The 27,610-nt window shown below is 47.5% G+C and overlaps 11 protein-coding genes across 11 annotated transcripts; 7 read left to right on the top strand and 4 right to left on the bottom strand.

The window, feature by feature from the left end:
• Positions 1 to 274: 274 nt before the first annotated feature.
• On the top strand, positions 275 to 2,347 carry AGABI2DRAFT_113844 (hypothetical protein; the record flags this gene model as incomplete). The annotated part of the gene is made up of 3 exons (XM_006454023.1): positions 275 to 389; positions 452 to 1,385; positions 1,441 to 2,347. The coding sequence occupies 3 exons, from the start codon at positions 275 to 277 to the stop codon at positions 2,345 to 2,347; spliced, it is 1,956 nt and encodes a 651-aa protein (XP_006454086.1).
• A 160-nt stretch (positions 2,348 to 2,507) lies between these two features.
• Positions 2,508 to 5,130, top strand: AGABI2DRAFT_113843 (hypothetical protein; the record flags this gene model as incomplete). The annotated part of the gene is made up of 11 exons (XM_006454022.1): positions 2,508 to 2,726; positions 2,780 to 2,971; positions 3,042 to 3,090; positions 3,156 to 3,268; positions 3,336 to 3,526; positions 3,588 to 3,725; positions 3,785 to 4,077; positions 4,443 to 4,552; positions 4,607 to 4,684; positions 4,732 to 5,009; positions 5,061 to 5,130. The coding sequence occupies 11 exons, from the start codon at positions 2,508 to 2,510 to the stop codon at positions 5,128 to 5,130; spliced, it is 1,731 nt and encodes a 576-aa protein (XP_006454085.1).
• A 469-nt stretch (positions 5,131 to 5,599) lies between these two features.
• AGABI2DRAFT_213758 (hypothetical protein) lies at positions 5,600 to 11,694 on the top strand. The gene is made up of 12 exons (XM_006454021.1): positions 5,600 to 6,029; positions 6,085 to 6,145; positions 6,196 to 6,795; positions 6,849 to 7,549; positions 7,607 to 7,786; positions 7,842 to 7,961; positions 8,010 to 8,057; positions 8,107 to 8,243; positions 8,297 to 8,923; positions 8,958 to 9,043; positions 9,101 to 9,123; positions 9,173 to 11,694. The coding sequence occupies exons 1-12, from the start codon at positions 5,625 to 5,627 to the stop codon at positions 9,209 to 9,211; spliced, it is 3,027 nt and encodes a 1,008-aa protein (XP_006454084.1). The 5' UTR covers positions 5,600 to 5,624; the 3' UTR covers positions 9,212 to 11,694.
• On the bottom strand, positions 9,201 to 11,915 carry AGABI2DRAFT_175788 (hypothetical protein; the record flags this gene model as incomplete). Its single annotated transcript, XM_006454020.1, has 3 exons — positions 9,201 to 11,658; positions 11,747 to 11,825; positions 11,886 to 11,915. 3 exons carry the CDS (start codon positions 11,913 to 11,915, stop codon positions 9,419 to 9,421), a joined length of 2,349 nt encoding a protein of 782 aa, XP_006454083.1. The 3' UTR covers positions 9,201 to 9,418.
• Positions 11,916 to 12,418: 503 nt separating this feature from the next.
• Positions 12,419 to 14,322, bottom strand: AGABI2DRAFT_196820 (hypothetical protein). The gene is made up of 10 exons (XM_006454019.1): positions 14,127 to 14,322; positions 13,875 to 14,049; positions 13,725 to 13,808; positions 13,623 to 13,656; positions 13,304 to 13,450; positions 13,175 to 13,251; positions 13,061 to 13,122; positions 12,871 to 13,003; positions 12,750 to 12,811; positions 12,419 to 12,700 (listed from the first exon to the last, which is right to left on the bottom strand). The coding sequence occupies exons 1-10, from the start codon at positions 14,128 to 14,130 to the stop codon at positions 12,462 to 12,464; spliced, it is 1,017 nt and encodes a 338-aa protein (XP_006454082.1). The 5' UTR covers positions 14,131 to 14,322; the 3' UTR covers positions 12,419 to 12,461.
• A 577-nt stretch (positions 14,323 to 14,899) lies between these two features.
• AGABI2DRAFT_196819 (hypothetical protein) lies at positions 14,900 to 17,825 on the bottom strand (the record flags this gene model as incomplete). The annotated part of the gene is made up of 10 exons (XM_006454018.1): positions 14,900 to 15,201; positions 15,253 to 15,375; positions 15,426 to 15,530; positions 15,584 to 15,693; positions 15,746 to 15,971; positions 16,022 to 16,853; positions 16,905 to 17,214; positions 17,281 to 17,442; positions 17,510 to 17,554; positions 17,617 to 17,825. The coding sequence occupies 10 exons, from the start codon at positions 17,823 to 17,825 to the stop codon at positions 14,900 to 14,902; spliced, it is 2,424 nt and encodes an 807-aa protein (XP_006454081.1).
• A 68-nt stretch (positions 17,826 to 17,893) lies between these two features.
• AGABI2DRAFT_189397 (hypothetical protein) lies at positions 17,894 to 19,491 on the bottom strand. Its single transcript, XM_006454017.1, has 6 exons — positions 19,221 to 19,491; positions 19,004 to 19,173; positions 18,839 to 18,956; positions 18,569 to 18,780; positions 18,372 to 18,512; positions 17,894 to 18,319 (listed from the first exon to the last, which is right to left on the bottom strand). The coding sequence occupies exons 1-6, from the start codon at positions 19,440 to 19,442 to the stop codon at positions 18,079 to 18,081; spliced, it is 1,104 nt and encodes a 367-aa protein (XP_006454080.1). The 5' UTR covers positions 19,443 to 19,491; the 3' UTR covers positions 17,894 to 18,078.
• A 37-nt stretch (positions 19,492 to 19,528) lies between these two features.
• AGABI2DRAFT_132808 (hypothetical protein) lies at positions 19,529 to 20,215 on the top strand. Its single transcript, XM_006454016.1, has 4 exons — positions 19,529 to 19,627; positions 19,678 to 19,876; positions 19,933 to 20,037; positions 20,090 to 20,215. The coding sequence occupies exons 1-4, from the start codon at positions 19,551 to 19,553 to the stop codon at positions 20,102 to 20,104; spliced, it is 396 nt and encodes a 131-aa protein (XP_006454079.1). The 5' UTR covers positions 19,529 to 19,550; the 3' UTR covers positions 20,105 to 20,215.
• A 51-nt stretch (positions 20,216 to 20,266) lies between these two features.
• Positions 20,267 to 22,409, top strand: AGABI2DRAFT_189395 (hypothetical protein; the record flags this gene model as incomplete). The annotated part of the gene is made up of 8 exons (XM_006454015.1): positions 20,267 to 20,453; positions 20,522 to 20,741; positions 20,825 to 21,066; positions 21,117 to 21,422; positions 21,481 to 21,641; positions 21,695 to 21,835; positions 21,895 to 22,087; positions 22,139 to 22,409. Coding segments are annotated over 7 exons (1,423 nt in total), but the record flags the coding sequence as incomplete, so codon positions are not given.
• Positions 22,410 to 22,542: 133 nt separating this feature from the next.
• On the top strand, positions 22,543 to 24,738 carry AGABI2DRAFT_189394 (hypothetical protein). The gene is made up of 7 exons (XM_006454014.1): positions 22,543 to 22,798; positions 22,891 to 22,989; positions 23,119 to 23,272; positions 23,343 to 23,568; positions 23,628 to 23,848; positions 23,921 to 24,049; positions 24,101 to 24,738. Exons 1-7 carry the CDS (start codon positions 22,638 to 22,640, stop codon positions 24,659 to 24,661), a joined length of 1,551 nt encoding a protein of 516 aa, XP_006454077.1. The 5' UTR covers positions 22,543 to 22,637; the 3' UTR covers positions 24,662 to 24,738.
• Positions 24,739 to 24,786: 48 nt separating this feature from the next.
• On the top strand, positions 24,787 to 27,305 carry AGABI2DRAFT_213738 (hypothetical protein; the record flags this gene model as incomplete). Its single annotated transcript, XM_006454013.1, has 4 exons — positions 24,787 to 25,251; positions 25,309 to 25,825; positions 25,882 to 26,541; positions 26,596 to 27,305. The coding sequence occupies 4 exons, from the start codon at positions 24,787 to 24,789 to the stop codon at positions 27,225 to 27,227; spliced, it is 2,274 nt and encodes a 757-aa protein (XP_006454076.1). The 3' UTR covers positions 27,228 to 27,305.
• Positions 27,306 to 27,610: the final 305 nt, after the last annotated feature.

Below are 27,610 nucleotides of genomic sequence, written 5' to 3'. Positions count from 1 at the left end.
ACTCTTTGATATAGACTCGGATTCGGAGGCGTGAAAGGTTCCATCTCCTCAATTCGGAGAAGCGACCCAAAATAATGAAATGATGATTCAGAGTGACTTCACTGGGCATGGACGTCGTTTTTTAATTTCATGGTTGGATCAGAGTGAAGCGAATGAGCATGAACAAGAAGCATCCTTGTGTTGCATTGCGACAACGCTTATTTGGTAATGTGTACAGGATACGGTGGGTTATGGGTAATATTAATGGTCACCGGAAACACTTGCCAAGCAAGGAATGACTACTTTCGTCAACAGACATGCTGCTTCATACTACCGACCTCAACAGTACGTTGCACCAGCGGCAGTTCCGGTACAACGACCAGTACCTGATGTGCGAGACGATTATGAAAGTGAGGACGTCAGTCCACTGGCAGTATCCCGATAAAGTCACTAATTCTCTCCCTACTCCCAGGATGGTACACAGAGGGAACTCCGAACAACAGAATGTCTTTATCTCTCCGTTCAGGCATCCTCGGAGAAGTAGCTTGGGCGTTAGATCGACTGTGTAGACTATGCCACAACGACCAGTTCGTCTTTCGGTCAATACCCGGCCTCATAGATGGACTTTTTGACTGGCCAGAGTGGTACGCGACCACTGGATACAAAAATTGGGCCACTGGAAGTCCTCTCTTTTCACCCCCGAGAGAACTCGCCCAGAAGCGTCGCTTTGCACTGGAGTCGCTTTTTGTTCTGCGAAATGCCTCGCTGAATGAAACAAATGCGTATGATTTGGCCCTTCATACACATACGATGCCTTTTATCTTCAACACGCTCCTCAATCTTGACGGAAATGAGGATGAAAACGTGGAATTCACCCTGTACGTCCTGGATATCTTCCAGGTTCTCGCCCCAAGAATGATTATACACTCTAATCTTCTTCCAACTCAAAATCCACTACCTCCCATACTCGATATTCTTCGCACGACGACTAATCGCTCTATGATTATCTCCACTCTGACTGCCCTCACTACCCTCTTGTCGAACCCGTCAAACGTGTCACAGCTGGCGACCGCCTCCCCAGCCTTGGCTGCTGCTATCCGGTACCTCCCACTCTTCACGGACATACCACTTGTAGACGCTTGTCTCAATTATCTATACGCACATATTTCACATCCACCATTTGCAAGGGCGTTCCTATTGCACTCCGAGATGCCGAGTGTACTAAAACTGCTAGCATCCTTCATCCTCTATGAGCAGAATATGCTTCAAGAGAGTGTAAGTGTTGACGTTACGGGAACTGTGCATACTGCCTCTTCAACAGCTCTGTACACAAAGGACCATGAGCTCACTCAAGAGGAACTGGATGACCTCCTCGAGATGGCCGAACCTCAACGCTGCTACGAGTGGTATGCATTTTTTCCCCTCGCCATAATAGGATATGGTTGATGATATGTTATCTAGGATGAAATGCATGTTCGTCGCGAAGCCTGAGGGGGAGCTCACACAGGTCGATTTTTGGAACCTATACAAAGACACTTTTACAGAGCACGCGGAGAAAAATGGTCTTTTGGTAGCGTCGGACGTTATCAAGAACGTGAATCATGTCTTCCCTCAAGCGCAAGCTATGGTTTTGCAAGGTCCAATTCAGAAATTTGTGGTGCGTGGCGTCGATAGGCGGAAGGAGGCTACGACTATAGAGCGGTTCAAATGTCAATGGGATCGAGGCCAGTGCCCTGAAGCTGCGTTTCAGGCATCAACCGAGCTGTACGATCACTTACTGGAACATCATGTCACGCTCGAAGGCACCGAAAGTGCCTGTTTATGGGCAGCGTGTCCACAGAAAAACTTGCCAAAGGCTCAGCTTCGCTTTCACGTCCTCACCCATCTATCAACCAACCATTCCCTGCAAAAACATCCGTCACAAAGCGACACAATCACGCTGCCGTTGGGCGGCGGTGCCTATCATCCCGTAGCAGACCCTACCTCCAGGCCTGTTCCACCTTTGCGCAGTACTGTCATCAATTATACCAGACCTAAAACAGATCCTTCTTCCCCCGCACTCACAACTCTTCTCATCATCCGTATTCTCTACAGAACGTCATTCGCTTCGGCCGATGCTGCGCCACGCGCTGATGCTGAGCACTTTGGATTTCCTGGTGCCGTGGAGGATACGAGTGATCTCGAAGACGGCTCCGACGAACTTCCTGGTGGAGATGATAAAGAAGGTGAGATGCAAGGAAGAAAAGCATTCATTGGAGTCCGAAAGTTGCTAGAGAACATAAATATCCAAGACTCGGTTCTCATGAGTTGGGTTGAAGAGATGGTTGATATGGGTTTGACTGGAAGTGTACTTGCCGCCTCTCCATAACCCCCGTAACCCTGGTGTATACAGTAATTTTTTAATCAATGTTGAACGCCAACAGTGACATGGAGTACTTGTCATGATGGTCGGGATCAATCAACACTTGTGTGAATCACCACTTGTTTGCCTTCTGATATTTCACTCCCACCAGGGGTTCACAACGAACATGAACATTCCTCAAAGGAGTCTCCAGGCCTCTCCGAAATTCGCCAAGTTATACTCTAGACTCTTTGAGGGTATACCAATAACAGAAATTTGTGGTCCCAACCAGACACAAGATCATGATCAGTTCTATGACGAGCTCCTGACGTTGGAAATAGACCGCGATTTCGTCGCTGGAAAATTAGCAAATACGTCGAGGGACGTTTTATTAGGCGCTTCGAAAGTACGTTCGGTGAGGATTTAGCGATGAGAAAATCAGTTGCTCATCGAGGTAAGGTGTTTTTAAACTCATGGTTTAGGGCTTGTATACGTTTAACAGTTTCGACTGGATACGACGACACCAAAAAGAACAATGCTCTGGAAACTCTCGCTATATGCGTGCGAGGCGTATTCTTGAAGTCCATGTCAGGATGGGAGATTATGGAAGTATTAGCAGGGAGCGTGAATGAGAGTGACGGAGTATTGAACGTATGAGAAGTTAATCAATATTCAATACTCAACCTTTACTTATGCATCTGTGCATTAATATGTTCGGCAGGATTTCACGAACATGGTTGCAGCTATATTATCAGATACTCAGGCTCCTAGTGAGTTACCTTCCTCTACGTGTTACTAGCAGTACTGCTGCTGAAGTTCAATTTCATCTTGTCAGCTAATACAAGACATCTGGCTCTGCAATTGGCCCTGCTATATATGTGCGGGGCCGGACAGAGTAGTCTTGGTTCTTACTTTCTTAGGCGGGATTTCTTCTCGATAATCGTTTGTGTGAGTGGCTTCCGTAAAAGCTCTACAGATCTCCCCTATTCAAGTTTGTCGCATTTTGGTGAGGTAGTTCGTCAAAAGTCCCAAGACGGAAAGATTCTCATTCGAAGCAACCCTTTTGCTGTGTATTCTCGCTAACTTCCATCGCTCTGACGCCGCTCGTCTCAATCCATACCTCAGAAAGTTGTCGGCGTGCGATGATATAGACTTTTTCAGAAAGGTCGCCTGGACTTTCAACTTTGCTTTGAATACTGCCGTACGGTTAGTGATACTCACATCTTGGATGTGTTGGCCAGCATATAGCCACTCATACATCATTCAGAGCGTATGTCAAGCTTTTGGATGACGCACCTCAGCAAGATCTAGCTTCGGGAATTGCCTCATGGATTTCTTCCTGGAGGCCGGACAAGGCACTTTCTCCTACACCTATAGATCCGCCGAAAGAGCTTTTCAAAGAACAGTAGGGAATGTCCTTGATTTGTCCTTGGCGCCACCACTTACAACATATGTTCGTGTCAGGCCTATTGAAGCAGCTGTTGCGCTTCTTCCTATCCTAGAGATGGTGATGGCGAACAAAATCTTCGCCTCCATCTTGTCCCAGGAAGTCTCTTCAATCAGCGAGAAAAACAACGCTTCGAGTCAACAATCCTCACCTGCGGCCTTCCTGACAGTGATTTCGCTGTCGTCGTACATTCTGGCACATGCCTCCTCTGCCGCATCTCCTAGAGCTCTTGCCTATGCTGGCCTTTCGCTGAAGACGCTTCTCAGCTTCCTCGAAGCTTCGGAACTCACGAACGGACTCTTCAATCCTTGTCAATATTCTATACGGTTGTGTCGACAGGTGGGCTTAGTTCCGGCTGTGTAGCCAGATTTGAAAACCGACCCATCTCCAGAGGATGCCAATGCTTCCGTTTTACAGAGGCGCCAGGGCTCCTGTCTGTGCTATATTAGATTGCTGCATACTTTGGCTCCGGCACAATCTGCAGTATAAGCTGGATGTATCGTCATATCTGTTCGAAGCATCGTCACGAACTTGTGAACCACAACTTACCGAGAGTTATCCAGATTGTCTATCAACATCATACAGCGGGTACTGTGGCAATTGCGGAAGAACGATATTCGGCTTGGCGAGTTACTCGTTCACGATAGTGTCATGCTCTATCTCATTTTTGACCAGACTATGATTGGAACGATCTATGGTCTGCTACCCTGGGCCTTCTCAACTTCATTGCGACCAAAACCCAGAGTATCGTTACTCATACCGGCTTAGAGTCTCTCGTTGACGAAGTACATCATATTCATTGCGGATGCGATGGGAATCTAACGTCGCTACACTCGCAGACTCTTGCATTGTTGGAGTATGCATTGTATCAAAGCGAAAAGGTCCTTTCGTCACCCGGAGCCATACACGAATTCATTGTGAGCCGGTTTCCCTTCGGAAGGTGTGGCTCTAATCTTTATTCTAGTATCAGCTGATTCGTTTCTCGGATGGTTTACGAAAGCTTAAAATATCAGTTTTTGACAATAAGAAGAACCTGGCGACATCATTAAATCGAACGAGCTGGATCAGTGCGCGTAGTACAGAGGAACGACTCGATAATATCTTAAAAACCGTGATTTTCTATGAAGTCAAAGTATCCAGTATGAATGCGAAATCAGCAAAAGATGCAATGAGGGTGGTTGCTAAAGAAGTCGAAAGTGATGGGTTGCATGGAGTTAAGCCGACACTTGACTCGGAACCTCCGTAAGTCGGGATCAATTTAACTTGCGATTCCGCTGATCGGCCTAACCACAGGAAGCGCGTCGAGGAAGCAGCGAGCTTTATTCGATACTGTTACAATGATATACTAGCACTTATGCCTTAGCTCAAATATATGAGTATATCTGTATTCGCTTCTTATCTTTCTACATAGATAATGAGTTATCTAATCCTTCTCGCGCTTGTGTATGCTCCGGAAGGAATGCGCGATCCGGAGTCAGGGACCGGGATTTGCCGGAGTTCCGTTCCTCCGAGTCAAGACAAAAAAGTTTTCTGCTTTCCTAATCGGGAGAAGTAAACATAGTCGGGGACTCGGAGGAATTGTGCTTGTGATGCCATTTGAATGGGGTATTGTCGAGGTACCTATGTTTCGACCACCTATCACAAAAAAGCGCTTATTATCAATAGTGGAACAATATCTCTCCTGCTCGTCTGGAAAGTCGGTGAGAACGTGCTATGGCTAACCCTATCTCAAATTACGTCGAAAAGGCTCCCCTCGGCTCGGTGAATGGCTCGGTGGAAGACTTATTCGGCCGTCTTCGAGAGCTGCACTAATTTACGTCTTTTTCGACGACTTCACTCCTGTTTCTGGCCCCTTCCATGTCTGCCTTCGGTGTAGTGTCAAGGCTAGGACGGTCTCGCGCTGTACAGCGCACCCGTTGGTGCATCCCGTCTGCCAAGGGCTTCTCTACTCTTCGGAAGCCTGCGTCACTCTTCGATTCGCTAGATACTTTCAGTGAACGTCATATTGGCCCAGACGATGTTGAGGCATCCCGCATGCTCAAAGCCATCGGATATAACACAATGGATGACTTTATCAATGCCACCATTCCTTCAAAAATTCGGGTTTCTCCAAATACCATCAGTAACGACGACATCAAACCACTGAGCGAGTATGAGTTGCAGGCCAAGGCGAAGGCGTTGGGTGGGAAGAACAAGGTATTCAAGAACTTCATCGGCATGGGCTACCATAGTGCGGTTGTTCCCCCAGTGGTTCTGCGAAATGTCTGTCAAAGCTTGTTGCAGCCATCAGGAATCGTGCATTTACGCGTTCGTTTAGGTTTTTGAAAACCCTGCATGGTATACCCAATACACTCCCTACCAACCTGAGATTTCACAAGGTCTGTGAGAGGCGGCCTTATTTTCACGTTACTGACGATTCTATCTTTAGGTCGCCTCGAATCGCTGGTCAATTTCCAGACCATGGTCATGTCCTTGACGGCTATGGACATTGCAAATGCATCGCTTTTGGATGAAGCAACAGCTGCAGCGGAAGGAATGGTCATGGCGTTCGTTTCGGCAAATTCAAAGAGGAAAATCTTCTTAGTCGATTCTGGCGTCCTGCCTCAGACGTTGGCCGTTCTGAAGACCCGTGCTAAATCCTTTGGCATCCGTGTGGTTGTTGGCGATGTTCAATCTCTTATACAATCAGAGACTCCCTCCGATGTCTGTGGTGCCCTTGTCCAATATCCCGACGTCAATGGTTACATTCGTGATTTTAGCGAAGTGGCCGAAAAACTTCATGCAGCTGACAGCCTTCTTGTCGTCGCCACCGATCTTCTCGCATTGACCCAGCTCAAACCTCCTGGTGAATGGGGCGCTGATATTGTAGTTGGAAACACTGCTCGGTTTGGCGTGCCCGTTGGTTATGGTGGCCCCCATGCTGCATTCTTTGCAGTCAAGGAAAAGCTGAAAAGAAAAATGCCTGGTCGTTTGGTTGGTCGCAGTCGGGATGCTCAAGGCAATTCTGCTTATCGTCTTTCATTGCAAAGTATGTGCACCTCGCTTCGTCTATCTGATTACATCTTTTAAGCCACGTCTTAGCTCGCGAACAGCATATCCGTCGTGAAAAGGCCACCAGTAATATCTGCACTAGTCAGGCCCTTCTCGCCAACATGGCTGCAATGTACGCTGTGTATCATGGACCCCAGGGACTAAACCGTATCGCCAATAAGGTCCATGGTTTTACACAGGTCTTTGTGAACACTGTCGTCGGTGTCGGTTATACTTTAGTCAACGAGTCATTCTTTGACACCGTCACCATCGATGTCAGCCCTGTTTTGGCCAGTGCAGAATTGGTGCATCTCGGAGCAACGGAAGCCGGCATCAATCTGAGGAGGATTGACGAGAGGCACGTTGGTGTTACTTTCGACGAGAGTGTCACCGCTCAGGAATTGGTTTCCCTTATCAACGTCTTCACTTCAGCTGTTGCAGCAAGTCCTATCTCTCTTTCCGATCTAGTCGAGCCGGACACAACTTCTATGCCCGTTTCCTTGAAGCGCACAACCAGTTTTTTGTCCCATCCCATATTCAACAAGCATCATTCTGAGACAGAAATACTACGTTACATCCACCACCTGGCTTCCAAAGATCTTAGTCTTGCCCATACTATGATTCCTCTTGGAAGCTGCACGATGAAACTCAACAGTACTAGCAGCATGATCCCGCTTTCTTGGCCTGAATTTGGTAACATACATCCATTTGCACCCCACGACCAGGTGAAAGGTTATCGTACTATAATCGAGGTAATATATCCTGCATCTATCTGTCTATCTAATAACTCTGACATATGCGGCTTTCAGGAACTGGAAAGTCACCTTTGCAAAATTACAGGTTTCCACTCGGCTTCCCTGCAACCCAATTCAGGTGCTGCTGGGGAGTACGCAGGCCTCTGCGTTATTCGTGCTTACCACGAATCTCGTGGCGAGAAACATCGCGACGTATGCCTCATTCCTCTCAGTGCCCATGGAACCAATCCTGCTGTATGTCATTCCTGTGAAAACATGGTAATGCTTGTTCTTATAAGCTTCCAACTAGTCTGCTGCCATGGCTGGTCTCAAGGTTGTTGCTGTCAAGGTTCATCCTGACGGTAACCTTGATCTCGAAGATCTGCGTGCGAAGGCGGAAAAGTACAGTGATAACCTTGCTGCTTTCATGGTGAGTTATGATTGGGTTCAAGTTGATCCGCTCGTTGACAATCACTAGATAACATATCCTTCTACTTTCGGTGTTTTTGAGGATGGAATTCAAGAAGTGAGCGTGTAGAGTTCTTGTTTCGTGATGGATACCTGACCATTCCAAGGCTTGTAAGATCGTTCATGAGAATGGTGGCCAGGTCTATCTGGACGGTGCAAATCTTAACGCTCAGATCGGTTTGACTAATCCCGCTACCTGTGGTGGTGATGTATGTCATTTGAACCTTCACAAGACTTTCGCGATGTACGTCGAAATTTTCTATTATCGGCGGTAGTTTTTAATCGTATTCCTGGCAGTCCACATGGTGGCGGTGGACCTGGCGTTGGACCCATCTGTGTTGCGGAACACTTGGCACCTTTCCTTCCCTCCCATCCAGCGTTACCTGCAAAGGGCGAACAAGCCATCAACGCTGTCTCTGCCGCGCCTTTCGGTAGTGCCTCCATCAACCTTATCTCCTGGGCGTACATCAAGATGCTTGGTGGCAAGGGCCTCGTAGATTGTTCTAAAATTGCGCTTTTAAACGCGAATTATATGGCCTCTCGCCTCACTGGCCATTATACTCTCCGGTACAAGAATGAGAACAACCGTGTCGCACATGAACTATTGATCGATCTTGCCGAATTTGACAAGGCTGCTGGTCTCAAAGTCAATGACTTCGCCAAGCGCCTTCAGGACTATGGCTTTCATCCCCCTACATGTTCTTGGCCCATCCAAACGTGCATGCTGATTGAGCCGACTGAGTCAGAAACGTTGGAGGAGCTTGACCGATTCTGTGATGCCATGATCAAGATCCGCGCGGAGGCTGAGGACATTATCACTGGCAAACAACCGAAAGACAACAATTTGTTGAAGAATGCTCCTCACCCAATGTCCGTTATCGCGCTACCGGAGGACAAATGGAATAGGCATGTAACTCCTACATCGTGTTTCGTGTGATTAACTTATCAATTCTTTCAGGCCCTATACAAGGGAGGACGCTGCCTACCCTTTACCTTGGCTGCATGAAAAGAAGTTCTGGCCCACCGTCTCCAGACTCGATGATGGTATGCTCAATTAATACTCTTCTTTTCTCCCGTCGCTCATTGTTTGAACTCGTGCAGTTCATGGAGACTTGAATTTGATTGTGAGTCCGTTTACTCATAACGCGGATAGCTGTACTGATTTGCCCTTAGTGTGACTGTCCATCCGTCGAAGAGCTTGCTTCGGAATAGGAGAGTTTCCTATCGAAATATCCAGACCTTGGATCAGTAACACTTAGACATTTGAATACCTTTGCATGGGCTTCTTATTCCTCTAGGGGGCTCGCCCAGCCTTCGGCATTGCTCAACCACACGCCGCATTGTATATTAGTGTCACATTTAGGTTCCTTATACGTTAAATAGATCTTCCAAAATACCCAAATTCTAACTACGCTAACGCTAAACGAGTCCTTGTATGTGTGCTGGTAAAGTGGCCCAAAGATCGGGGGATTTTTCCCTTATCTGATGAAGCACCTCTCCCTCCCTGTTCTCAGACTTGGCAAACTTGTATACAAGCTTCACATGCTCCGCATTTAGTGTTACACCTTGCGGCGAACCTTCAATTTCTCCACAGAGGACTTGGATCGCTTCGTCGAGTTTACCCAGTCTGCATAGACACTCCAGCCAAGTACTCCAGTTATGCATGTTAAATCGGTAGTTGTCCCTCATTAATCTCTCTATGATGCGTTTCGCAATGGAATATGCTCCAGAGAACGCACATGCATCAAGGATGACGCTGACGCTAGAGTCGTTAAATTGGCCAGAAATGTACATCATCTCCCAAATCCGATACGCATCGGCAAAACATCCCAGACGCTGGTACGTGCTTATCATTTGATTCCAAAGCACTGCATCCGGAGATAATGAGGCGTCTAGACTGAGTAAATCATGCACGCGGCGGAGGGTGCGAGTGAGGGCTTCGATGACTGAAGGCGCATCAGGGAATTTATCATTTTGTTGAACTTCGGTGGCAGTAGAGCTGAGTCGATGAAGGAGGATAGTATAAACCTCGACGGTGGTGCTGAACCCCGCCAAACGCATATCCTTGACAATCTCAAAATACCCCTTTAGCGAGGGAATTTGAATGGTGGTTTCAAAGCGCAATTTGCAGAAGACGTTCAAAACGACAGTGTAGCCCTTTGCATCCAGTGGTGATTTAAGACGTCGGTAAACGTCCAGAGCCTCTTCTGTGTTCGAGGCGTTGCGCATGTGAAGGGCAATAATGGAACTCGCCGTGTTGCTGTCGTCTTGTGTGATCCCTCGAGCAGCCATGTCGTTCATGATCTCTTTTGCGACGTCTATGTATTTGTAGGGATATTTGACAGTGGCGAGACCGCGAAGAAGGGTAGAGTAGATTTCTTGTTCAAGACCGGCTGAATGGTCGGTATCATTTTCCTCAGAGGGAATTGCTGAGCAAAGGTCTCGATATATCTCAAGAGCCTTGTTTACACTGGCCTCCTGAGCTGGAGCAAAGCTGGACTGGCATAGAAAGTGAATAAGGGGGGAGGTCATGTATGTATCAGGAATGATCCCTGCCAACTTCGATTCATCATAGATGGAGAGCGCTTCTCGAAGTTGGCCAGCACGGGTATTATTCACTATTAGGTGGGACCAGTGTATGACATTGCATTTGACATCAAACTCTTGCTCAACAAGGCGAAGGTCCGCAAGCTGACGACTGTGGCGGAGCAGGGTTCGTATCTGCTCTGGTGATGGTTTCCTGTGGGGTTTCCAGGACTTGAAAAGAAGAATAGCTGATCGGATGCCCTTGGACTGGGCAGTCCGCATAAGCTTTATGTCCATCTGTCCATATGCCGAAGATGCAGACGTGTCGTAGGCGAGAAACTTTGCCTCATACATATTCCGTGCATCCTCTGCATATAAAGGCAAACCACGTTTATTGTATTCCTGGAACAAGACCTCTGCAAAAGACGGATTATAGGACAAGCCATCGCGTTCCATATCGTCGAATAGCACGGCGGCAGCATGAGGCCGAATGACTTTATCACCTCGATCGTATAGCGCCCATCGATTCAGCCAAATAATTTCGTAGGTCTCGTAGGTTGGCTTGCATCCAACCGGACGCATATTTTTAACTATGCTCCGCATGAGCCTGAGTGTACAAACATCCATGTCTGGCAGGGCTTTTAGGAACATATGATAGTGTTTGAGTGTCGGAGTGATATGACCAGGAAGCTTCGGCATGCGTTCAAGCCATCTGCGCGTCACTTCTATCTCTCCACGATATATGAGACCTCGGAGAATAGCAGTGTGTGTGTCCTCGGTCAGCGTCAAACCGAGGACGAGCGGCATATCCAGGAGAATGTCATAGAGCATCTGAACATCGGGCGGCCGGCCAGATCTTGCGAGGAGCCACAAAATTCTGTACAACTGTGTCTCATTTAGAATCTGGCGCGTTGGGAGGCTGCCCAATTTTCCGGCTTGTTTTAGTTTTGCAACGAGATTAGCGTAGTGGGTACAAATATCATGGATGTCAGTGGTCGATACGAGTCTTTTGATATCGTCGTCTATGGAGGAAGAAGTTGATGCAGAGGCATTAGGAGGGTTGACCGAGGCCGAATAAAGGCGAAGATGGGTGATGGGGATGGTTTGGCGGCGAGAGAGAGACCTGCGACCGGCTGTGAACAATGTCCTGCATATGAGCATTCATGCGCTACCTGTTCAAAGTGAGAGGCGTGCCCGGTGGAAAGAAAAAACGCGACATACCACCAGAGACGCAAAGCTCAAGGCGAATCCCATCAAAATTCCACCCGGACGTGTCAACTCCTGCCGTGGGAACCTTGGCCTGCGACATAATTAAGTGCCAGCACAACTTGGCCGCTCTCAGCCTCAACCTTACACGCACCACCATGTCCGACAAATTCCGCGAGTTCATCGAAATCCCTCAGCAGTTCGTCCGTGACGGAAACCAGGTCTGTTTCTTCTCTCACTCGTCTTTTTCCACTGCATTCTCAGTGTTCACCTCACAGTTCCTCACACGTTGCACGAAACCCTCTGACAAAGGTGCTAAAATCTCTCAACGTGTCTTTTCACCGAAAATTTATCATGTCGAATAGAATTCATGCAAATTTGCAAGGCCGTGGCCGTCGGTTTTGCTGTCATGGGCTTCATTGGTTACTTTGTCAAGCTCATCCACATCCCAATGTGAGTATCATACACCCCGATCCTTTCAGTTGCCAAAATCTTATGCCTTTCTCCAGAAACAACATCTTAGTGTATGTCCCCGTTGCTTCTTTAGGTATAGTCATCACTGATAATAGCTCGCAGCGGTGGTGCATAACTTCCTTCATTCGTTTTTATGTATTGATTGTTATATATCCCTTTAATTGGAAACCTGCTCCCGCTACCATCAACAACTCCCCAGCTTTATCAAAAGCTCAAAATCAGATCGTATTGCAAATTGACTATGTTTACACATTTGTTAGTGGTGATGTCGGACTGGTATTGAATATTGCGGTGTCAATGGAAATAACTGAAATGCATCTTGGATGATGATGCGGGGGATGCTTGAGTGGTATATCAAAAGGTGGAACAACAGGATACGGTTTCCAGAACCGCCAAACAAGGATGATATCCTGAACAAGTCAGATCGAGAACCCACATGAAGCACCGCACTGCTCACCTTTTGCATTCCAAACACAAGAAATGCGAACAAAGGTACTGAAGGTACGGTGTCAGTACGTGCCGGTCATATATATATATAACCTACATGCTGCCTGCACCATATACGGCCATGGCTGCTGGCTTTGTGACAAGAAAAGTACACCACTACTGTGATGGTACATGTCAGTCCATGGCGCAAGTTAGGCTAGACAAGTCGTTTGACGTACATCAAGGACACCAAAGTGTACACGCTGAGTACTAAAACTCGAATTATCATAACAGGTGATTTTTTTGTGTCTGCTAGCGGAAAACTGCTTGAAATTGTATGCAGCATCCGAAAATAACGTATTGCAATAGCGACTGTGACACGTTGCCACATTGAGCCATTATAAAATCAAAGGTATCACATACACATACCTTCGAAACCAACGATAGCGATAAGCGTTGCCGTGCAAAATGCTGGAACACCATATCCAACGCTAGTCCCTAGTCGTTAGGCAACACATGACGGATGGCTGTACATAGACCCACATTGGTGTTGCGGAAAGTTCATGCATTGTACAATATAAACCATTTGATATAACCTCGACGCCTGACCTGCGCTGCAGCTATTCCAAAGTTTAATAGACTGTAATTCCCATCAAATGGGTGTCAACGTACGAGTGTGGTCGCCAAAATAAAGGCTACAAAGACGGCATATGGTAGCACCAGCAAAATTCGTAAACGGAGTGTCGCAGGCCATCTTGACGACCTCGACAATGTGACAAGCTGCTGATGCGCTGGTGACTCTTGCATTGTCACCCAAAACTTGAAAAAAGGTACCGACGCAGGAAAATCAAATCCGAGGATCCCGAACCAATGAGATATTTCATCAACAAAATCAAAAAGTCAAATATCAACCGTCAAAAACACAATTTGAGAGCGCCGAAAAAAAATCAGAAAAGAGGTCAATCAAATCAGAGAATAATCTGATATTCACCTGTATGACAAGTGCCAGTGTCGCGACGCCACACCTGTGGAGAACGTTTAGTTCGCCCGAAATGATAGGGCCCGCATATTATTGTTATGGAGACAAGCTGACATTGGTGATGCGCCGTGAATTAAAACCGATTGGACTTGACATAGAACTTCTGACGCGGGTCGCCCCTGCCCTCCGCTATAAAGGCTGTCCAATCATGCCATAATGAGTTGTTTTCGTTTTCAGAGGGAAGAAAACCGCGAGGGCACGCACAGTAGACAAAACACGATAGAATAGATAACCCAAGTGCAAAAGAAATTAATGAGAGTGGGGTGGCGAGCGACTTTTTTCGACAACACGAGAGTGGCGATAATTATAGGCAGGCCAACTTGTCCACCAGAGATTTGAAGGGCGAGGAACAAAGGGGTCAGATTTGCGAGAGAGGAGGCTATAAATGGATTCAAATTCCCGGTCTTTCGTTAGTTTCGTTCTGAACCAAGCATCAAAAGACGCGCTTGGACGCACACATGTTTCGAGGCAGAGATAATACTGGACGTCGCGAAATGAATGAACCTTTTTCACGACCGCCTTTCTGCCATACTAGATGCTATTCCAACTTTTTTTTCCCGAGTGGCGGAGCCGGAATGAAGGGACTTCGCCAGAAATCTGCTGGGAAAATGGACGCGACCCAAACTGCCCAGGTGGGAGGATGATGGAGTGGAGGCGGAGGGGAAGGGAGGAGGGAAGGGGAAGGCGTGGCTGCGGTAGTTAAACTGGCTGGCAAGCAATCTATCAAGAGAAAACGACGGAATGACACATCGCAATCTGTCACTCCAAAACCTTTCACTCGCAATAAGCCCCAAACCGGGCGCGTCCCCAACATCAATTTCGGACACCTATCTATGCCCCTGGACATTAATCCATGATAGGCGTGTGGCCTGCAGATGCCGAATCACTCAAAATCAGATGCATCATTAAAGTCATGTTCTTCTAAGTTAAGATCAACTCGTATTATCACCAGATAATCACCCGCTTCCCTCTCCTCCCACCAATAGCAGTCCAAAGCGTGGGCCAGGTTTAGCAAAGTCCAGGGATGCTCCGCCTTCCGCTAGTGGTGGTCCATAATGCAACAAGTGCTGTAATTTATCTCCAGCCACATGGATGCTTGCAACCTCAGAGGTTGATTCTCCCGACTTTGGGCACGCAGAGATGGTCGCCGGCATGAATGTCTGAAATCGCTTGATGCACTCCAATGCCTCCCGTCTCAGCTCAACCGTATCCTTAGCAAAAACTCTACATCAGTATCCTCTCAAACCAAAGTAATTTCCGGTTTCACTTACAGTTTCGCCTAGACTGTCATCTAGTTTCTGTACAATTTCCGATGCTCTCGGGTGCGCGCCTGCTGCCAGTTCCCTCAATAAGGCAAGATTGTATGGAAAAGCCCGTCCGCGCGGACATTCGTCCTTGAGCCACGCCTCGACAAACATCATCAATGTGTCCTGCGTCATATCAATCTGCTTGAGATTATCCCATCTGAACGCCATCTCTTGTATGGCCTCATACATTTCCATCAGAGCTTGTACAAGTTCGGGATCGGGTCCTGTTCGACAAAGTTAGATGCTTGGCCTGTTGATGAGATACTCATACTCACCTATTGATAACGTGGGAATCATTCTCAAGGCTGGACTTGACCGTTCAATTATCCGACACACTGTTTTGTATTTCCAAGCATCCAAGATGGTACCATTGAGTAATTCCAGCTGTTTCACGAACCCTACCACCACGTAAGTAGGGTCAACTATCTGCACACCCATATGAACTTACCATCACGAGCAGTCTGTCCGCAGCCAATTTGTTCAACAAAAAAAGATCTCGAAGACAAGTCTTCGGTGATCTGCTCTAAAAATAAGAGTTTTCGGATGGAGGCATCTAGCAAGCAAGCACATGAGATGATGCGATAGGAAACTCTGTTATGAAATTACCATCATTGCCTTGCGTCTGCTTGACAGCGTGGTCCAAAACAAATAAGCATGATTTTGTCAGAATTTCTGCTGCAGGTTCATGCAGACTCGTTAGGAGATCAACAATCGATCTGAACCACGAGATCAGATGACGAAAAACAGGCAAAGAGAACCACGGCATACCCGGCCTCGTTTCGTGAGCCAGGACGCATTAGAGAGACTTCTTCATGTATATGTCGTGCGCATTGTTCTAAAGTGCTGAGAACACTGTCCAGTAATGCTGTTCGCCCGAGTAGTTGGTGCTCCAGGGAAGACCGATATGATTTGAGAGAACTGTCAAAGCCGGTAGAAGGCTGTGAGAGAATCGACAATGGCACGGTATTGAAGAGGTAATTCACAGGCGAGTTGACTACGAATAACGTTAGCCAAGAACATTTCATGTATGAAACTTAAACATACCAGTCTCGCCAGACCCGATCGATCGCAAAGAAACCTCTAAACAAGTTTCAAATGTAGTAGCAGCCGTCTTTGAAGCTGACTTCCAGATGTCGACTATTCTTCTTCTACACTTTTGGTCCACCATATCAAGGACTTGCATTTTCTCCCCTTCTCCCAACGTCGACGTATTGACCCATTTTCTAGTGACAACCCTCACACTCCATACCTCCTTGACAATTTCTAATTCCTCAAACCATCTCTCAACCGCGTCTTTCAGCAATGCCATTGACTGATGGAACCAACCATTCAGTTGTTCCTCAATATATTCTTGCCGCAAAGATGCAGATGGTGATGTTAAGTCGACATACGGTTTGTATGTCTGCAAACCCCGGGGTAGTAATTGGAAGTGTGCGGTGGAGGTTACATTCGTGAGTAACGTTTGTGTCGTTAGTTGAAGTTCGTGTGGTATATTGGCATTTTTGTCAAGATCGGATTGAATGAACTCCAGATGACGCTCTATTAGTGATAGCCCAGATTTGCCGTCAAATATTTGGCGAGCGACGTTCATAGTTTGTGAGATTATGGTGAAGGCACTATAAATGGATTCCTTGACTTCTCGGATTCGTGGTTTCGTTGGTGTTGGTGTCAATGAGTCTTGCGAAAACGAAAATGTAATGCCCCCATTTGCGGAGGGTTTGGATTCAGACAAAGACATGGCAGACGGTCCTGTTTCACTTTTCGTTGCCAGTGCGTTATTCAGGGTTTTCGAGCGTTGTGAAAAAGCCGAAGCCAATGCATCATGAAGGGGACGTGAATCCAATAAATGTAGCGTTACCAACGTGGCACACACATCCTAAATTTCCAATGGTGAATTGATGTTGCAAGTCTAACAGAATGAACAGACCTCAACGGAACTCGAGGGATCTCTCAGCCACATAGTTGCCCTTTGGATGATTTGCGAACGGAACTGTGAAACTGCTTCCCACTGTCGTTGAACAAGCGGAAATTCAGTCAACACGTCCACACCCTGACTCTTCCACGACTCTTCATCTTGTTCGTCGTCCCGAATTAAAGCATGATGAATAACTCTTGCTAGTAAGAAAAGCCATGCAGCAGGAAAAAACTTTTTGCGTTCGATTAGTCGCCAAAGATGTTCTGGAGCGTCGAGTAATAGTTTCATATGAGCAGCAAGGGCTTGTAATGCATGGAGATGTCTGTCTATCGGAACCAAAATTGGCTTGGGTTCTAGATACATATTGGAACACTTGTTAAGAAAGGACTCGCCTTGAACGTTTGAAATAGATGAGGTTCGGGGTAATGGCGGGTCCACTTCATTTCCTATTGCGTTTCTTGACTCTTCCAACGCTTCCGTCACTCGCTTCGAGGACTTTGCAATGGAAATGATAGATGAAGAGGCTTGCAACAAATCGCGATAACGTTCTCTACGCTTTCAGAAGCCGGTCCAAACATCAGAGTGTGATACTTGATATATATTCAAGCACGACGCACCCAACCATTTGTCGAAGCTCCTCTTTCTTTGCATCAGCATCTGTTCTACACCAGACGTGCTTTAGCTTATCATCGTTCCAGTCAAATGTGGAAGGTAAGATAAATACTTGAAACGATTCTGAATGACTTTGATTTCGAACGGGGAATGTTTCATAAACAGCTCATCGGTGTTGAGTAGGTTCGTAGTGTTGGCATTCGGTATCGAACGTTTCGCGACCTGGTCTTTGACATTGGCAGGGGTTGAAGTAGTGGTTGGAGCCTTTGACAAATGTCCGTTTTCGACGATTGGAGAAGTGGCTGAAGGACGTCGCAACATCGGGCATGTATAAGTGAACGGTTGTTGCTGCACTCGATGTCTTCTTGACCTCTGTGTTACGTAATCAACACGAATAGATATACTTAGAACACATGCGCATAAATGGAACTAGGATAGAAACGACAAAAAGCAAATACAGTAACAATTCCTACGGAAGAAAATACTATGCAAGACTTTCCCATGACCGTTCGCTGCAGCGACCGCCCCCTGCCTCTACAAAAAATACCGCAGCAAGAGGGAGGGAATAGAAAAATCATTGACTTTCGGACTTCGTTAGATTTTCACCACCATCTGCTTCACTAGCGTGTTTTTCCCGATCATGCGGTCGTCCATTTGTGTTCGTAGTAGGGCCATCTGAAGGGGAGGCACCATCAGATCGGGACTGTGAAACGGATTGGGTATGGGCGGCTTGAGGAGCAGTGTTGGTAGATGTAGAGCCAACGGGTGATGATGTATTTGCAAGCCGTTGGTCAAGGGCTTTGAGAGCCAGTGCTCTTCAGATACTTTAGTAAAAGTTCAAATCATGCTAGAAATGTTATGACATACCTCCGTCTTTCAGCCTCGGCACGCGCGCTCAGTGGCACCTGATTGTAGGTACCGCTCTCAAGGTCGGCGGCAGATGTAGGAATCAGATGGAAACGATTTGCTAAGCTGAAAACCAAGTTGCCAAGAAGTGTGAGCGGTCGACTATCGAATATAATCAAGTTTAGCAGGGAAATACGCGTGGACCGGGAATCACGTACTGCATGAAAGGAGGGAACCAAGAAATGAGAGAGAAAGTCTCGCTCCTATCTCCATATGTATCCACTCCACCAACTGTTTCTACATGATTCTTTTTGTAGAAGCGCAGGTACACCCAGCCGACGAACCACCCGAATTGGATGAGGATCCAGGGATCCTGCCAGCCAAGGAAGCAAAGAACAGTGGAAAGGGTGAGATAGGCCATCGGGAGGCTCTAATCAATGGGTGTCAAAAGCGGAAACAGTGATTCGTTCTGTTAAATAGAAACAGACCTTGACGCGGGCTTTAAAGATGCCCATTATCTGAACTTGATGTTCCGGGATGAGCTGGGTGAAGGCGACGAGCAAGGCGATTTGGAGCGCCATTTGTCCGTGATATTGCATGCCATAACTGAAAAAATAAGCATAACAAAGGATTTGAAACATACTGTGGCTTACAGGAATTGGTCGGACCAGCCCGTGGCCATGAACTCGATCCAATTTAGCCCAAAGGCGATGATATTCGAGGCAACGATAGTGACTACAATGAACTTGATCGTTTCAACAGCTCCCCATAGTCTCTCTAAATACTTGAGAGATGCTGGGACGAAAATCATGGTGGCGATAAACTAGAATTGGAATAAGAAATATGACAGGCGCGATGGAAGATATTTACTTCGAATATCGAGAGCTCGACGAGTGCTGAGGTCAGGAAGGTCCAGGGAGAAAAGAAACTGGTGCCGGGGATAAGCAAAAACCAGTGTGCATAAGTTGAGTCCAAGCCCTGGTATCGTAGCCATGCATAGAATCCTGAAAACAAGATGGTGGCAAAGGTAAAGGCGCGCGTGACGGGGGGAATGGACTGGATGAGCTGGATTGGCGACGAAAGGACGGCCATTGCGCCGCGGGCTGAGACCTGAACTGAGGACTGAGTATGAGGATGGCCAGGATACGCAACTCAACTCGGGCTACCAGTGCACGTGTTCCCTATTTCTGGAACTCCCCCATGTCCGACTACGACCTCCGCCCCGGTGGCTCCCTCAAGCTCAAGGGTGCCGTCGTCGAGGGCGGTATTGTGAAAAAGTACGCGTTCTTTGCACGCTATACGGCAGATGCTCATTTTATGTCTCCAGAAAGAAGAAGAAATCCAAGCGCAAGGCAGAGCGGGATGAGCTCGTGATGGAGAATGCGGTAAAGCAAGTCATTCAAGAAGACAAGCCTGGCTCTGCCTCAGGGAGTGGCCGCAACACTCCTACGGTCGTCGGTAGCAGCGACAGTGGGCCTCGAAAGACAGACGCTGAGAGGCGCTTTGAAGAGACCCAAAAGAAAAGAGTAGGTGTGCTCTCTCTTATATGATCTTCATCTAGGCTGAATACGGTCCATAAAAGCTTGCCGAACGGGTTGCCAAATTGGCCGGGAAGACGCATAAGGATCGGGTGAACGACTTCAATGCGAAACTCGAGGCCCTCAGTGAGCACCACGATATACCCAAGGCAAGTGCTCGCTCCTTTTTATTAGATCATAGGCATTTTACCATTTCCTCAGGTGGGGCCAGGTTAACACGCCATCGTATTTCTGTTTCATACTCTGTCGGGACCTGCTTTTTGTCCTGTCCCTACGTCGTATACTTTTATCTTGTACAATGCACATGAGAAAATATTTCCTTTTTTGTCGAGGGTGGCAACTTGCAAGCGTCGATATACACCTTGCCAAGTGTTGCGCCATGAAACCAACAGCATCTGCCTCAGCCGCGCCTGCGCACAATGCCCCCTTACCACCCACTACGTCGGCCGCAGCACGTTCCTCACGCATCGCTCCTCACTCCCATATCAAAGGTTTAGGTCTCAACAACGAAGGTCTGGCATCTTCTGGTGCAGCCGGCTTCGTTGGTCAGACTGAGGCTCGTGAGGTACCATTGAGATCTGCGTCATGGTCGAATCATGCTCATAAATCACATCAATCGGTTGTCAATTTTAGGCCTGTGGTGTTGTCGTTGAGCTCGTAAAATTGCGCAAATTCTCCGGACGAGCGTTGTTGCTTGTTGGTGCCCCAGGAACAGGAAAAACAGCTCTTGCCCTGGCTGTCGCTCAAGACCTGGGTACAAAAGTACCGTTCTGTCCCATGGTCGGGTCGGAAGTGTACAGCTCAGAAGTCAAAAAAACTGAAGTGCTCGCCGAAGCATTTCGACGTGCCATTGGTGAGTTCAGGTGCCTGTACCATTTTTTTTGCTAATGTCGAATTTCTATTTGCATTTTTAATTGTTGATCTCTCAATTCTTAGGTCTGCGGATAAAGGAGACAAAAACTGTGTTTGAAGGGGAAGTCACAGAATTAACTCCAGTCGAATCCGAAAATCCACTCAGCGGGTATGGCAAAACCGTCTCTCGCGTTATCGTGGGGCTTAAAACCGTCCGGGGGACCAAACAATGCATCATGGATCCATCTGTGTACGAGGCGATCCTCAAAGAAAAAATAATAGTCGGCGATGTCATTTACATCGAACAAAACGGAGGTGCCGTCAAGGTGCGTAGAAATTAGAGTAGCCTCCGGTGCTGCTCCTCATAGTGTTACAGCGAGTGGGTCGTTCCGACGCGTATGCATCATCTTATGACCTCGAGTCTGAAACGTACGTGCCACTACCAAAAGGAGATGTTTTCAAGAAGAAAGAGCTGGTGCAAGACGTGACGTTGGGTGACTTGGATGCGGCGAACGCCCGACCCCAGGGTGGCCAGGACATCATGAGCGTGATGGGCAGCCTAGTGAAGAGCGGGAGAACGGAAGTGACTGAAAAGCTGCGGAGAGAGGTGAACAGAGTGGTAAAAGGCTATGTCGATCAGGGCGTCGCAGAGGTCGTTCCAGGCGTTGTTTTTATAGACGAGGTAGGTTGTTTGCCTGTTTCAATATACTCAAATCGTCAAACTCACAAAAGTGATAAAGGTCCACATGCTTGACATTGAATGCTTCACGTACCTTAATGCTCTTCTAGAATCGCCCATGGCGCCCACCGTCATTCTGGCAACTAACCGAGGAAATGCACTAGTGCGAGGTACGACTGACATCGTATCTCCACACGGTGTTCCGGTAGATCTACTTGACCGGTATAAATCGAGCTCATTGATAACGAAGGCCCTCATGTTGATTCCTTTCACAGATGTCTTATCGTCAAAACATCAACATACACACGCGATGAGGTCGGCAAGGTTGTTCAGATACGCGCTCAGGTGGAAGGACTCAAGCTTGGTTCTGGTGTACAAGAAAAACTCGCGGAGGAGGGAGAACGAAGCTCGCTGAGGTAGGAAACCTATATCAGCCAGGCCTTTAAGCTTTCCCGAGACTGATATACAAACCCAGATACGCTCTTCAATTACTGGCTCCAGCTTCGATTGCAGCCACACTAGGAGGCCGGTCGGAGATCGAGCTCGAGGATATCCATGAAATGAGCGAGCTCTTTTTGGACGCAAAAACGTCCGCACAAAACATTGGAGAAGGGGGATTTACAGGCGGAGAATCACTGTGAACGAAGGCTTTCTCGTAAAATTAGACGGTTGGTGGTCTGTGCGCTCATCAGATATTTTTCGTTGATGCGTTACCACAGGTTGATGTATATAGAGCCCCCACAACTAATCTGCATCCGATTTTGATATCCTTGGCCGTGGGTCCTGTCAAGTTTCTCAGTCTCAGGTCGCGGTATGTATATTTTACAGGTTGATTCATTTGCAGCGGCTATCTGAGAGAGGAAAAAGGTTGTGGACTGCACGTTTGGTGATATCTGCCCAATCCCGAGCCTACCCCTGTTCTATGTTCTGTTCTCGACCCATTGGACGTGTTACATTTCAGCCTAATGATGTTCAACCATGGAATACGATAACAAAAATGATGATAGCACGACCGATGAGCACCGCTTAATGAAAGAGCAAAGGATCTAGGGTATTGTAATGTATTTGTTCCGGCGTATATAAATTTGAGCATTAAAAGGATGTTGACTTAAGCAAGCCATCATACCGCGTTTCTTCATTCACCACCAACTCTGCCACAGAGATTGGTCATAGGCGCGTTTTTGCTGCCACCCCTAATCCATTATTCTTTCTTTCGCCATGGCTGCACCAGGCGTAAGGCCGGAGCGTAAAGGACACGTCTGTCCACCATCGACTGCGACGCACCCAATGGACCGATGGGAAAGCTTGTTTGTATACGCATTCATTCTCAAATTCACCAACTTGAAAGGAAAAATACAAGGGTTTGAAACACCTATGGAGTGAGTGGTATAGAGCTCGTTGTTGAAGTGGGATGCTGATTGGAGGGGCTTTGTTTATTGCTGGGGGCGTGATTGGCGATTGGGTGGTGTAGTCTTGAAGAGGCACTGATGTCGCGCGAACCCAATGACATACTCACGAAAATCCTGATACGTTTCATACTCAACCTCAAACCACAAACACGAAACCTCAAGTGAGTACTCGTTTCTCTTTTTTTTTTTACTTTTTCGTGTTACGAGTATAGTAAGCTCATTAATGGTTCTCACACACACCACCCCTACACGCGCGCCTGGAATTTCCTCTTTGGACTTTTTTGGGTCAGTACTGATCAAATTTCGACTACGGTTTCGGGGGTGTTGGCCGAATATTTCAAGACGAATGAACGGACAATCTTTTGGGATGATAATCTCAAAGCGAATGTGGATCCGTTTGAAGGGATGGATTGTGGGTTTTTTGCGGCTGACTGGGATCTCAAAGTGGGTTGACATTTATAATAATTTAATATTCCTACCCTGACATCAGAACACCTTTCTTGGTTGGTTCCAGCTGAAAATACTACGGCAACTCGTAGAGTTACAATTAACACACTCACTGGAGATCAAAGCAACAATAGATCGTGCATGGGGCGTGGTGCATAATAAACATAAGAAGGAAAAGGGTGTTGGTGCTGCGGGTAGTTCAGCTACTGCAAGCTCGGAGCTTGATCGTCAGTTTTTGGGATTCCAACCGTACGGATATGATGCAAAAAGGGCGAGATATTGGGTTGTCGACAGTGCGTGTCTTTCATTCATTCATATCTGGAGCTAATTAAAACCGCCTCTTCACCGTTAGATTCACCGCGGATTTATACGACTACTAATCCCTGGAGATTAAGCTCGTCTTTCAAGGCCATTTCGACAACAAGGGAGGAGTATGCTGCCGTCATTGAGAATCTAAAGTCCACGATACCGCCTCTTAAGAAAGGACAAAGGAGATCTAAAAGTGACGTTTTACAACTCTCACTCATAGAAGATTTGGAAAATCGGGTGGAAACGATAGATCAAGAACTTACGGTGAGCTCTAATCGACTACCTGGTGTTCTGCGCCCTTATGGGACGGTCAACTGATGCTGCTACTTGCTTTAGAGGGTGGCCAAAGTCCGCAAGAAACTTGAACAAACGAGAATACTGATGGCACAGGCGGAACTTCGTCAAACTCGAACGCGACGGCAGGCACAAAAACCAGACTATGTGTACTATAATCAGGAAAGCGAGGCAAGTTGATGTTGTTTCAGGCGGCTTCCATTATTGACTGTTTTTTTTTAGGACGAAGAATACCAGTTTCAGGACGACGGAGAATTTGAAGATGACGAGGAGTCTGAGGAAAAAGGCAACAAGAGAACGTCTGCCCCGACGCGGCGATCAGCGCGAACGGCGGTCCTGAACGCAAACGGAAAGAGAGAAGGGTCTTCGGAATCAAGTTGGGGTGGGTGGAAAGGAGAACGTCGGTCAACAAGACTCGGCTTCCAGGATCCGTTTGACGAGCGACCGCCTAAGCGAGCGCGGACGGAGGAAAGTACGACCAGTGCTGGGGAGTCTCTGGACGCCATTTCAATCACCAACGGACAGGTGGAGGCAAGCAACGATGGAAAATCGTCGGCAAAGGTGAAAGTGAAAGCGACAGGGGCCGCAGCGCTGAAGCCGAACGAGGTTGCGATGGAGCAGATCGCGGGGAAAAAGAGATCCAAGTTCTGGGTCTACGCTGTTGAGCCTACAGTAGCACCCGAATCGGAAGGAGATACCAAAAGTGTTGAGATGGACGTGGAGAGCGGAGAGCGTCCAGCAGATGTGAACGGGCACGGGTTGGCGGCAGACGGGGAGACATGATGGCGCATACTTACTGACTTGTTATTTTGCATTTACCATACATTGTTCGGGGATAATATACGGAGATGTCGGTCACGTGGAGCACATTCGAGGAACGGAGAAGGGCCGAGTGTTTTGAAAAACTTATGCTCGCGCGGTCGGCGACAAGGCTGCTGTCCCGCCCAAAACATATCTTCAGATTCCGTGGCTGTCTCTTTGCAAAACATGTCTCCACCGCGTCCGCCGACGACAGAAACATCCTCTCCCTCTTCGACATCCCCCGCCCCTCTCTCAGACTCCCCGCCACCGGCCTCTTTGGCCACCCTCAGCTCTCCTCGTCAGACGACTTCATATCCCTCGCAGATGCCACCCTCATCCGTGCCCGGCTGCTCACAAACCGTGTCCTGAACGCTCGCAGTTCGCGGGACGAGTTACTCCGTGTCGTCAAAAATCTCGACCGCTTGAGCGACATGTTGTGCAGCGTTATCGATCTTGCTGAGCTTATCCGCAACGCACACCCAGATCGTCACTGGGTCGACGCCGCGAACAATGCCTACGAGAAGTTGTGCGAGTTTATGAATGTGCTAAACACCCATGTTGGATTATACGAGGTGAGTTGGTAATCCACCCGTTTGTTCTCAACGTTGTTCAACATCCCCTGCGTCTAGGTACTCAAAGCAGTGCTCTCCGATCCCTCGCTGGTTAAATCCCTTGGCCCGGAGGAGTACCAAACAGCCCTCATATTCTGGCGCGACTTTGAAAAGTCGGCCATTGATCTTCCACCGGAACAACGGCAGAAGTTTGTTTCACTGTCCTCCGAAATCCTCACCCTCGGACGCGAATTTTTGGAGAATGCCAGCTCGCCACGACCGCCTGCTCTTATCCAACCCGAGCATTTGGTAGGAATCAAAGATAATGGCATGGGGATGAGGCTGCAACTCCAAGCTCGTTTCACCAAACGTGAACTTCTGGTCTATCCTGGCTCATTACAGGCGCAGATGATCATGCGTTCAGCACCAGATGAGGAACCTCGAAAAAGATTATATATTGCATCAAATTCGAGTGCGGAAAAGGATATCAACACATTGGAAGAGCTGTTGAGAGCTAGGGCTGAGTTGGCTAGATTGGTTGGCAGGCGAAGTTTCGCGCATATGACTCTAGATGACAAGATGGCTAAAACACCAGGTGAGTGTCTGTCTTTTATGTACCAGAATTTGCATAACGAAAGTGTTTATTCACAGAAAATGTCGTGAATTTCTTGGATGCTCTTAGAAGGCATACCCAGCCTTCTGCTGAGAGCGCTCTCCGCGCTCTAAGTGCCCGAAAACAGGCACACCACGCTCTCTCCTCACTACCCACAATTCAAGCCTGGGACCGCGATTTTTACTGCCCACCCGAACCTCCTTCTCCACCAGTCCCTCTCCCACCTCTAACCCTTGGAACTGTATTTATGGGCCTCTCCCGGCTATTCAAACATCTATATGGAATAACGCTTCGACCTACTGACGCCCAATCTGGCGAAGTCTGGCACACGGATGTCCAAAAACTAGAGGTCATCGATGAAGATAAAGGCTTAATAGGATGGATATATGCTGATTTATTTGCACGATATGGGAAAGCTAGTGGGGCTGCTCACTATACTGTGCGATGCTCGCGAAGGACGGATTTTGATGATGAAAGGGCGGATGGGACAGAAGAAGGCCATGAGGAATTGATAAAGCGGAGCCTCGATTTTGAAAACTCAAAGAGACATAAACTACCAAATCAAGATGGCGTCTATCAACTACCACTTGTGGTTTTGCTCTGTGAGTTTGCGAGGCCATCGTTATCGAAGGGACCTACTGTGCTCGAATGGCATGAGGTTACGACGTTGTTCCATGAAATGGGGCATGCGATGCACTGTGAGCAATATTTTCATTTCATCGCGAAAAAATTTGTTCCTGATGTGTTATTAGCTATGATCGGCCGCACAGAATACCAGAATGTATCCGGCACGCGTTGCGCAACCGACTTCGTCGAACTTCCTTCGATTCTAATGGAACATTTCCTTAATTCACGAACAGTTCTTTCCCTCTTCGACCTCGAAGGGACCCACGCCCTCAGTCAAATCAATCATATCCCCGAGGACCCATGTAACTCCATCGACACTTACTCACAAATTTTACTCGCATTACTAGATCAAGTCTATCACTCCCCTTCAGTTCTCGATAATTCATCCTTTTCAACAACTCACGAACTTGCTGATTTACATAATACCAAAGGATTGATACCTCATGTTGCCGGGACCAGTTTCCAGACTCAGTTTGGACATCTATTTGGATATGGAGCAACATATTATTCGTATCTGTTTGATAGAGCGATTGCTTCGAGGGTGTGGAAGGAGGTTTTTAAGAAGAACCCGTTGAGTAGGGAGTTGGGTGAGAAGTATAAGCAGGAGGTTTTGAAATGGGGTGGTGCGAAGGATCCTTGGGAGATGGTTGCTGCGTTGTTGAATGCTCCGGAGCTTGAACGAGGAGATGCTGAGGCTATGAGAGAGGTTGGGCGATGGAGAATCGAGGATGAAGTAGGTCTCCCCGGAAGGCATTGATATGGATTAGACACATCCCCTGGCCTAGGCGACTCGTATTTGTATTGAAAGCTCTCCAAATACGATTTAATGGTCAACGGAATCAGTAGAGTGACATGAAAATACCGTCGTGAGCTTTCCCTGAATGAGTCATTGGACTTCGGGCGGTAACTCTGCGGTGGCTGGACTTGCTGTCTTGATCCACCCCTGGATTTTCTATTATGATAATATAATGTGCAGCCCTTCCATTTCGCCCTTCAGTGGTAAGTATATTACATGTGTGATAAACCATGATACAAATGCAGCAAATCGAATGTGGTATGAGTGGCCAACGAACCAGGGATAAATGTAGGGTATATAGTGGACGTAGACTTGGTAAATTGATGTAATGCAAAATATAATCC

Source organism: Agaricus bisporus, assembly GCF_000300575.1.
Source record: "Agaricus bisporus var. bisporus H97 unplaced genomic scaffold AGABI2scaffold_1, whole genome shotgun sequence".
Taxonomy (NCBI): domain Eukaryota; kingdom Fungi; phylum Basidiomycota; class Agaricomycetes; order Agaricales; family Agaricaceae; genus Agaricus; species Agaricus bisporus.
Note: the sequence above shows the minus strand (reverse complement) of the source record. Positions and strands in the feature narration are given on the sequence as shown.